This window comes from Pseudopodoces humilis, chromosome 3 (assembly GCF_049639895.1).
Source record: "Pseudopodoces humilis isolate 2021_Gansu_Grassland_sample_001 chromosome 3, ASM4963989v1, whole genome shotgun sequence".
In the NCBI taxonomy this organism is placed as follows: Eukaryota; Metazoa; Chordata; class Aves; order Passeriformes; family Paridae; genus Pseudopodoces; species Pseudopodoces humilis.
In genome coordinates, this window is record NC_142202.1 from 101,905,420 (window position 1) to 101,916,676 (window position 11,257).

Consider the following 11,257-nt stretch of genomic DNA (forward strand, 5'->3'; position numbering starts at 1 on the left):
GCATGGTGCTTACACAAGGTACACTAACACAGAAGGACATAATTTTACCAATGGAATAGCGAAAGTCAAGTGAGATGAACTTCATAGCACCTCTTTTATAGTAGAAAGAGACATGACTTGTTATTACTGATGCCATTTTAGAACAGATTTTTCTCCCCCTCCCTATCCAACTCACTTTAATGTTTATTTTGCCATGTTTTGTTCATCATTTACATTCCAATGCCAGATAGCTTACACTGTAAGCTACAAACAGAATGCTTACCTGTGACCAGGATGATAAATGACAGTTGTTATCCCATGGGCATAGTGGCTACTAAAGCTGAAACTATGACTTTCTTGAAAGCTTTGATTTGTTCCAACACTAAGTATGCGGGAGAAAAAAAAAAATATATGCATTTGTTCAGATTTATTTTCTTTAAAGAGTAGAAAGAATTCCTTTGAAATTCACTGTGCCTTCTCAAAGCAAGTCAAAATTTATGCTTACCTTACCAGGTAACTTCTCAGTTCTCCACGATAATTAACAACAAGGAGTTCAGCTGACCACTGGGCACTTGCTTTGTATTCTAGAAAGATCAATCCAGCTATAGCGTAACTCAGATCGCCTGGAAAACTTGCTGTCTTTACCCAAAAATGGAGGCAGGCATTGGGAGAGAAGGGGGATTTTAAAAAAATGTCTTTGTTAGTGAAAGAACTAAAAAGTTAAATTACCATCGTTTGTATTACAAATGAAATACATTTTCTTTTATCTTGATTTTAAAGAAATATTTTTACTATAAAGTTTGCAAAGACAATCTATTGAGGAAATACACTTGAGCCACCTTCACAGACCTGTTCAATACACCCTCTGAACACATAAAATAGAAAATATAATGTGTGTGGCCTTTCAACAGCAATTATCTAATACTGTACCAAGCAAAGTAAGCAATATTTATTGATTTTAAATTTGACTCTGCATATAAAATGCAGATTTGTAATCTATTACTACAAATTGTGGTGATTCCATAGTTTCATTATCTGATGCACCTACAGATCTACCACAATTCCAAAACAGATGTAAAATGTTTGTGCTGTTGTAAGGGCTGCACATGACTTTTTTTAATCGTATGATGGATGTATTACACTGGCACTTTTTATGGTCCATTTCTGCACAGTATTCATTTATAACAAACAAGCCATGACTTGAAAAAGCTCAAAGAGTGGAAATTATGCATGATCCTTAAAAAAAGTTCTACTATATTTGTATTTAACCCAAGAGAGCACATACCGGTGAAATGACCAAAAGCTCACTACCCATCAGATCAAACACTCTGACTGTTCCACTGCTTTCAGCATAAGCAAGTAATGTACAATCATGACTCCATGCCACTCTCCTCCACTGAGGGTTAGGATCCTTTGGCACTATGAAAAACAAATAGAATTGTTGATAAGAGCAAAAAATAAATATAATCCTTTAAATAGAACAAAAAGGCAATTGCATTAAAAAGAAAAAAAAATGCAGGGGCCCCTACCAGCATAACAAGCATATCTCAGAGGAGGGTAAAAAAGAAAAACCCCATATTGTCTCCCAGAGGCATTAAATCTAACTATCATTTCATTTCAGATTCAGGTTTCATGTATTAATCATCATGGAGAGAAGTGGCAGAGGGAGAGTAACAGAGCTAGTCAAAAAGCAAAACTATTAGGAGATTCTTTCCAATGATTTTAACATATTATATCACTATTGTTAAAGTAAACCAACACCACCATTTAGCAATGTATGCATAACAAACAATGATGACACTAAGTAATGATGAAGAGGTTGCCATACCTTGACATTTTCCAACTATGGATACAAAGTCATCCTTTGCAGACCTGCAAAAAAAAAAAGATTCATATGAATTTAGATATGAAAAAACCCATTATTCAATTTTCTGCAACAGAACACTAGAAAAATATTCCAAGTGCACAATTCAAAGGCCTGCATGCCTCTACTTGTTCAAAAAAGCAGATAGTACCTTTCACCCTTGGGCAGCTACAGTAACTAAAATAGTATTTTAGAGGATCTCCTCCAACTGTATAAATAGCAACATCCCTCATTTATTTGTAATGCCATACGAAATAGGACAGCATCATTTTAGTGCTTCGTATAACTTTAGAATTAAAAAAAAAAACTAGTCAGTATTCTCTAGGTTACAATTTTAGAAACAATGCAAGAATATAGTTACATTAATACAGTTGAAACACAAGATTTATTTTATAGTCTTTAAGCTGACGTTTATGGTGCTCACACCACTTTTGATTGAACAATTTTCATACACTTGCTTCTTTTACATATAAATGGAAGGTCTGACCTTCTAGCAAATGGATTTTTGTGAAGCAAGTAAACACACTCAATCAAGATCTGTTCTACAGCTAAATGTGCTCTTGAACTGGTAAAGGAGAGCTTGCTGTTAAGAGAGCACAAGAAAAGGGAAAGCATCAGTCTCTACAGCAATCCACACCACTTGTAAAATAAGGTGAAGTATTATACATGCCAGCTACTCCACAGAGAACACTAGATATCAGCTCCTTGTCCCATTTATTAGGGGGGAATTTCTAGAGGGGGCAGAAAGGCAAAGTTTAGAAAGACTGTAATTTGTGCTGAGTATTTTTTAGGATCTTGATTGTTTTTCTTTTGCATCTTGAAAACGAAGAGAGATACAGATATATAAACACGTCTATTATAATTGGGGGAGGGCAGGTCAAGGTCGGTTTATGTTGGTTTTGGTTTTTTTTTTTAAAAGGGGGATAGCTGAGAACTAAAAAGAAACAGAAGGCTTCTGCTTTTATGATCATTCTATAGATAAATTTCACAATATTTAACATTGCAAAACAAACAAAAAAAACATCTTTTAACATATTGCTAGCAAATGACCAGAGACGCTTTCTCAGAACTCCACAGCTGAAGTAAAAGATAATGCCAAGTTACCTGATTTCTACACATTGGTCTTGAACAACTGCCAACAATTTACCATTGCTGAAAGAAAACACAGATGTGAAAGTTCATGTAAAGTCCACTCCTTACAGAATGTGCATCAGAGTCCTAGGTGCTTTTCTCCATGGTTAGATATAAATTGCCTCATTCACAAATATTTTAAGAAAAATGGGCGACATCAGTTTTTATTAAAAATAAAATATCCATGCTATGATATTCATTTCACAGAAAACTATCTGCCACTCTTTTCCAGCAGCACCAAGAAAACATAATGTTTAATATCCCACTGCGGAAGTCAGAGCCAGATGTTGATTACAGGTAATTTTAAACAGCAATGTGCAAAACTATGTATTGTTTTATCTGGTATAAACAACTATCATAACTCAGTAAGTAATGTGTCTTTGCATACAACAAACTAAAACCTCCCCTACTACCTTCATGTAATCATGTCACTGAATCTTTTTTTTGTGCATATTTGTGCTTACTTTTAAAAGCCAGTAATCTCACTGAAGTTGCCAAAATTCCTCCCGAACAGCCCTGGAATTCTCACTTCTCTGTGTATGCAACAGCAGACAAGTCTTGAGGATATGCATTCACTTTCCACAAATATAAATTGCTTCTTTTAAAACTATATATCCTGCCAAGTTGTAAGTCTTTAATGAACCACATTCAGGACTTGAATTTGAAAATGACTGCCCTGCAAGCCACTTTGCCTCAAAAGCTAGACAGACATTCAGCCCTGAGTGAGAGGTGAACTAACTTAAGGGAAGCAGGTGGAAGCCCCTAGGTAGCACACTGAGGCCACCTGTGACAGCAGAGAGTATTTCTCTTGGCCAGAAAGAATAACACATCTTTAGCACAATACCAACTCAGCACAGCTATCAGTGAGGATGGTGGGGGGAAGCAGAGGAAGCGTTAATATATTCACTCCTGTCAGAAATGGCAAAGCATGGGAGCTGGTTACCTTGCAAGTACGAGGTGCCAGTTGATCTGCTTACTAACCAGACGAACCAGTCCAGCGGGCAGAGAAAACTTTGCGGGGCTGAAATACCAAATCCATTAGGCTGAATCAGAACACACAGTGGACAAATGCAGTACCTGATATACACATGCCAGACAACTCAGCTTCAAGGCAACCATCTATTACCTGAGAGGGTTTGTGACTGAACATGAATCAACACTGCACCCTGCCAACGACAAAGGCTAACAACAGCCTTGTTTTTACTAACAGAACATAACTGCATATTAAGGGAATTGTTCATTTATTTATCACTCTTTATATGCTGGTCACCAGCCAGTTTTGGGACACCCATTAAAACCAGACCACCAGTAAACAGGGTGGGTACCAAGATGATCAGGGGACTGGATGACTTGCCCTACAATGAATCAGATACAGTGGGAATTGTACTTGTTTAGCCTGAAGAAGGGAAGGTTTCAGGATAACAGCAGCATTCTGACTGATACCTAGGAGATTACCAGGAAGATGGGAGCAACAGAGGTGCACGGCAGAAACACAACAAACTATGATCAAGCCTTTGGAATACTTAGGAATGCTGGGGTAACAGTTGGACTCAATGACTTTAAAGGTTCTTTCCAACCTAAATGTTCCTGTAATTCCAAAACCAAGGAGGGTCCAAGCTGACATTATGAGATTTTTTCACCATGAAGGCAGTCAGGCACCTGAACCGGCTGACCAGAGAGTCTGGGTTCTCCATCCTTTCATCTTTTCCAAGACCTAGCTGGACAGAGCCCCAAGGAACCAGCTGGAATTAAGATTTCTGTTTTTAGTGGGACTTTAGAGGTTTCCCAAGCTCTCTTCAAAACTCTTTCATCAAATACATGAAAACAGCAACTAGAAAAAATTATAAAAGCTTGAAACTAGCTCTTAAATATGACTACTGGAGGGAGTGGAGAAAAGTAAGTGAATTCTGTGTACAACTGAATCCCTTCAACTAGATTTACATGACAGTATGGTGCCGATAAACATCACCCCCTCACAAGAAAAGGGTTGGGGGGGGGGGGGGGAAATAGGTGCACAAAAATAAAGTAGAACACCAGTAATAGGGAAAACAGCATTCCCTGCCAAATTCAAGTACAGTACTGTTTCACAGGAAGTCACATTAATATCTCTTTCAATATAACTCAAAACCAACAGATTATCTTTTAAAAGGGGTAACTGGTACCTTCAAACCTGCTAAGTGGTATAACCACAGCACTGAAATTTTCCAGAAACGTTGTACTTACCCCAATATATTTCTGGGACCATTTAATGACTTTTTGAATCAAAGCTTAAATTTATAAATGGCATGAGTGCTGCTCAAGAAGTTATCAAGCTTTTTGTATGAGTCTGAATTGTCAAAGAAAAAAAATTTTAAGTTATTACTCTAAAGGAAGCAAACTGTGTCGCACCATCATATCTGTCTCTGACGCTTAAGAAAAACCCAACAACAGCTTCCCTTGCACTGTCTCAGCTGGGAGTAGAGAGGATGGATAGGTGTTTGGAAAAACCTGTTCCAACTGCAAGGTTACTTCAACTTCTGATAAATGCACGAAGTCAAACTAGTATATACCAGTCTTTTTCTGTTTAGGCTTCAGATGCAACTTAAGCAGCTACAACTCAATTTATGAAAAGAGGCCAATCTAAGCATTGCTTGGACAATATTCTAAACAAGTGTTCAGTTTTACTCCTCTTAAGAATTACTTTCCATCAAATCAAAAAGCTATAAAAATATTAGCAAATAGGAAAATTAAGCAGTACTCTCATAAAACCTACCTGTACCAGATGTACCGAAGCAAAATCAATGCAGGACCTACAATGGGAAAAGGTAAAAATTACATCTCTATCCCAGTCTTAAAACACCCTCCAGTTTACTGGACAGGGAACCTCAAAAGCTCAGTAAAGAAAAAGGTATTGAGGCAAAAACCCTCTATTACTTGGCCAAGGAATTCTTATGTTAAATGCAAACAGCAAATCAAAAACAAATGAAGAAAACCAAACAAACAAAATAAAAAATCACTAATTCCTACAGGATGAAAATCCAGTTCAGTTACTGTCATTCAACACTTGGTTTATATAAAGTAATATCATCGGGATGTAAAACTCCCTCACAGAGCTAACTAGCAAACAGCCCAGTGCAAGAGATGTTCAGCTAGGGGGAAAAAAAAATGGTTTAAGTAGAGTTTGCAAAACACAAAGCTTGTTAACTTCTTAGATGTATGGTTTATTAGTTTGTCCCAACAAACTAATTGAGACAAGAACGCTTACAAAATTGACATAAAAATAACATGGACATGTTCACAATTAGAAAACATCTTCCGGAAAACACATCTTACACCCTATCTCTATTACATTAGGCAATCTATAAAGGGCAGATATTGTAAAACTTACATGTAATCCACACAGTGTTAGAAGTCATGAATGTGAGAACAAGTCATATTTACCTGCAATTGCTCTAGTGATGACAAATGATGCACCATGTTTTCTGTTGCCTCTTGGCTGCAATTATGATATAAATCATCAGACAGCATGTCACACATTTTAACCTAAATACAATATTCATACATACATTCACTGATTAAATCAGGTTAGCTACAATTTCTTTATGTATTTGCTATTACTCACTACTTCATGTAATGTCTATTTTAACTGCATAAGCTAGAACAGGCTATAACGCCAAATAATTTAAATACCAAGATGCAATAAACAAAATGCGCTACAGATTGTCTATTGATCCATCTTTGCCTCAATCTTTGGGTAGTAACAAAAGACACTGACTTCTGATTATGTTCTCCTGTAAGTTATTATAAATCATTCTTTTTATGTCAAATAAATCCCACAACGATCTGCAGTGCCCAGCAGTCAAAACACTTCACGTGCAACATATTATGCTAATATCCAAAGTGCTAAGCTACATAAAGATTGTTTATGAAAGTTTCAGAAACATCAAGAAAACCAAACAATTTCTGAAAAAAATCCAACTCTTTTTACATCAATTTGCACTATGTAACATGGCCACTCAGATAACCACCTCTACTCCATACCATCTTACATAACATTTCCACCCGGCCTGCTCTACTTAAGGCAGGAGCAAGTCATTATACAAATGCAAGTACTCTCCAAACACAGAAAAAAGGAATACGAAACAACTCAGGATGTATATTCTTATCTGTAAGAGGAGATAAAAGTATTTGTCAGTAAGAAACAGAAAAAAGATATAATACTGAGAAGAGAACAAGGATAACTAATAAGGAAAGATCCAGAAACAAATCCTCAAACTAAGCAATCATGCTCATATCTTTAAGAAATATAGAGTATGACATACTGAGCATTAATTAGAGTAGGCAATGACTGAATTTTCTCTTCCATTCAATATAAAATACATAGAGCAAATTTCTCTTTAACTGAAATATTCAGACCTCACCAAGTTACAAAACAGTAAGCACTGAAAGACATACAAATTTATCAACATTTTGGAATAAGTCTATGCTTAAAAAATAATATTTGGGCTCCCAAATTTAAATTATTGAAGATTAGTTTTCTAGGTAAAGTTTGCAATCCATAAACAGTCTTTCAAATAACCAGGCTGTCATCTCACAGCATGTAAGAAGCAAACACAGCTGTACTAATAGATAACATTCCACATTCAGGTTGATCAGCCAGGAAATAACAAGGCATTACAGTAAAATAAGTGAGAGCATAAATTATTTCTTATTGCTACCCTAGTACCTCAGGGAGAACTGCAATTTCCTAGGGACCTTAAAAGCAGAGCTTGTTAAAAGTTTTTGGATTATGAGGAAGTTCCCAGTAAAAAACATTTCCTAAAATTGCTTGTATCTCTTTAGAATTTTTTTAATATTTTAGGTGTCTGCTCCTAAGCCTAAACTATAGGCTCTTATTCCATACATCTTAAACTCATCGCAAAACTGATTTACTAGTATATCCTGAAGACCTGAATTTTACTTTTTATAATATATTCATTCTTATCATTTCAGCAAAAGCAATGGTTACCAGATATGCTGTATTTCTTTTTAAATTCATTCATTCTTGGGAAAACAACTTCAACAACTCCTTCCCTACAGCAGTCCAGAAATAAAATCTAAGTAACTTTCTTGCTGGCAAGACACCCACTTAGTTTCAGATGTTTTGCACACCCTGCAAGCTTACTTGGGGGAACAGGAGCTGGTGGGTGTTGGGGAAATCTCAAAGCATTAGACTGTAATGAAAAAAAAACAAAAACACAATAACAGATGATACATTTTGGAAAATAAATTGAAGACAATAGTTCAATCTGCCTATACTTCCATAAATCACTTCACAAGTCCTCGCTTGCAACCTTGTCCACAACCACTGCCTCATTCACTATTTTCATGGATCTACTACTCAGTAATTCCTTTTATTCTCATTATGTATTTCAGCATTCTCAAACAGTGCACTATATACAATGGCATCACTATCCTGAATACAGATTGCTTGATTTCCACACCACTCTCCTCTCTGGCACAGTCAATTCCTTGTGTGTTTCCTTCACAAATAACTGCTATAACTGTCCTGCCCCTCCTCTTCTTCCCACAAAAAATCTTACTGGAAAGTTCAGTACAGGTGAACAATGACAGTACAATGTACAGTTCAGTACAATGACAATTCTGACAAGAACTAAAAGCATATTTGGGAATTCAATATAAGAGATCTGTGCCATTTTTATCACTGTCTTGAATTTAACATGATTTTACGTCTTCATCACAAGACTCATCTTCCAATAGCTAGAGCTGTAAGTTCTAGTACTCTGCAATTAAAAATTAATCATCTCAAATAACAGAAAAATAAAGTCCATAAAGACCTGTGAAAGCTTAGCTTTGTAGTCTAGAGTACTGCATAAGAAAACATTTAATTTTGTTTCCCAGTGCAGCATTCACCCTTTCTACCATTCCTTACCTCACTTATTCCAAAAAATTAAATTCTACAAGAAAGTAGGGTGCAATTTTTTTCTGAAAAGTGTGAAAAAAATAGGATTAAAAGAGACAGATGTTCCAAAGGGAAAGTCACAATCACCTAAGTAATATCACTGTTAAGGCACCTTAAGGCAAAAACTGACTCATACAGACAAAATAATCTGTTTGCCTATGATTGTCAGTGTAAAATCAATGTCCCACTAAAATGGTAAAAAGACTATCAGAAGTGCCCTTGAGTACTGACAGTTTCCAAGAAGAAAGTAAATCCAAGCAAACTATACAGCATAATATTTTCAAACCTTCCAACTTCTACTACTGAAAACAGGTATTAAAAATAAATAGGCAAGAGAGAGATACCAAGTTTAAAATAACCAGCACCATCTACTTAAGCTGACAAGCAGAATTCAACGATGCTTAGAAATTCTGACTACCAGGGCAGATGAGGACCCTCAGACTGTAGTTACAGTCAGTTTAAATTGGCATCCTCATGTGCTACCACTAAAGGCAGGTATCACCTCACTGACGTACTATCCACAGCTCCCTTGGTACCTACAGGGGTACTAGAGGGACCTCTTAACAAAAGGATATGAAACAATATGATTGTTTCTCAGACTAATCAGTTCTTTAATCAACTTACCACACAACTTCAAGAACACTAATGGCAGCAGAAAAGACGCTTCTCAGAAATGTGCCCCCTTAACACGGCTATAGAAGAACCAGTCTTGTGTCATCATGCCTAAGTCCTCCTCATGGTTTGCAATAGGAAAATTGTTTCCATATGTTACTAAAAACAAAGACTATTTACTATCTCTCAAAACACAGTTAAATTTAAATAGGTGCAACTATACATTCATCTATACAAACAGCCTATTAAGTCAGTAACTGGCAACACTGCAATTTTATTTTCCAAACACCCCTACCTGTTGCTGCAACTGAGGATTTACAGATCAAGAGCAACAACAAAAATATCTTTCTGATAAATAAAAATCTACTTTCTTGAGTATGGCTCTAGTAATTTTTAATAGGTACATTCTTCCTTGTGATGTTTTTACATCTTCTTTGTACAGTCGTTTTCATTAAGTGTAAAACTTTGCTAAAATGCTTCCATTAACAACTTTCAGTGGGAAATGCATTAAAAACTTCAGTGGACTTAAAAGCCACTACCAGAAAGAAATAAAACCACATTGCTTGCACCTTTTACATCCAAGTCAGACAAGAGCAGGCATAGAGGCAGCAAGCTCAACACACTGCAAAGGAAAACATGAAAAAGGAAAGATGAAAAAGCTTTTCAGCTTTTCCAATAACCCGGGAAGAAGAACAGCCAGAAATAACTAAAAACCTGCAGTGCGAGAACAAGAACAGTGTTTTCTGATTTCTTAAGCGCTGGCATCCATTTGTGTGTGTTACAGACATAAAGTGAAATACTTTTGCCTTCTACCCCACTCCTGCAAATACAGACACAACTATACTAATATAGCAGTCCAAAGAGAGGATCTCATTTTCATCATAAAAGGTCTTATTTTCACCAGGCCAGATTCACCGCTCTCAATACATCAGTTTCTGGAGATGAGACACGGACTTCATTCACCATAGCTTCGCTTGTGTCAGCTCCACAGTAAAACCTGATATACATTGTTCAATAAGCAAGAAACACTTCAGGGCATCCCAGGCGGCACAAGCCAGGTGGGGAATTAAGTGACACGAAGGCAAAAGGGGACAATAGCCGTACGGACACCCCCTGTGCCTGCCAGGAACAGCGCGGGCATCCCTCTGAGCCTCCCTGGAGGCACCAGCTCATCCCCGCGGCGCCTCCGCGTCCCCGCCCGCGCCAACGTGGCCGGTCCCCTCCCCCGCCCGCGGCCGTGCCGCGGCCACACGCACCTGCACCTCCGTCTCCGGAGGCCACTCGGTGTTAACCAGCAAGTCGTACAGGATGTTCTCCTCCCCGTCCTCCGCCTGCTCTTCGGAGCCGGCCATGCCGCACTGCCGGGGCGCCCCTTCGCTGTCCCCGCCAGCGGCGGCCATGCCGGGCCGTCCCGCCCTCCCAGCTCCGCCACGGCGACGGCGCCCGGCAGGGGCCAAACGGCTCCGCCTTTAACTCGTGCGGCGCCGGCCCGGAGCGTGCGGGCGGTCGGGACAGAGACCGCCCGGTGCAGGAGAGACCTCGGGCTGGGGATTGAGTCTTTACCGAGTAGGGGCAAAAATGGAGGGAAAAGTAAAAGGTGGATTTCTCGCAATTTGTTCTTTCAACTTTAATGGTGCTACATAGGACTTCTAAATATTTCAGTCCTACGAGTCTGAGTTCCTAGCGTTCAGCTCTCAAGCAGATAAAATGAGCTTGTTTGTAAGTTCTGG

At 38.1% G+C, this 11,257-nt stretch overlaps 1 protein-coding gene across 1 annotated transcript in view; it reads right to left on the reverse strand.

Moving 5' to 3' along the window:
* NBAS (NBAS subunit of NRZ tethering complex) overlaps positions 1-11,235 on the reverse strand; it is a 161,626-nt gene extending 150,391 nt beyond the window's left edge. The window contains exons 1-9 of the mRNA XM_005521850.3: positions 10,784-11,235; positions 6,395-6,449; positions 5,727-5,763; positions 3,918-3,995; positions 2,948-2,995; positions 1,808-1,851; positions 1,265-1,398; positions 485-618; positions 263-361 (exon numbers count right to left, since the gene is read on the reverse strand). Of these exons, the coding sequence (XP_005521907.3) occupies positions 263-361; positions 485-618; positions 1,265-1,398; positions 1,808-1,851; positions 2,948-2,995; positions 3,918-3,995; positions 5,727-5,763; positions 6,395-6,449; positions 10,784-10,927 (773 nt within the window). The 5' untranslated portion in view covers positions 10,928-11,235. The remainder of the gene's footprint in view (positions 1-262; positions 362-484; positions 619-1,264; positions 1,399-1,807; positions 1,852-2,947; positions 2,996-3,917; positions 3,996-5,726; positions 5,764-6,394; positions 6,450-10,783) is intronic.
* Between the last annotated feature and the right edge of the window lie 22 nt (positions 11,236-11,257).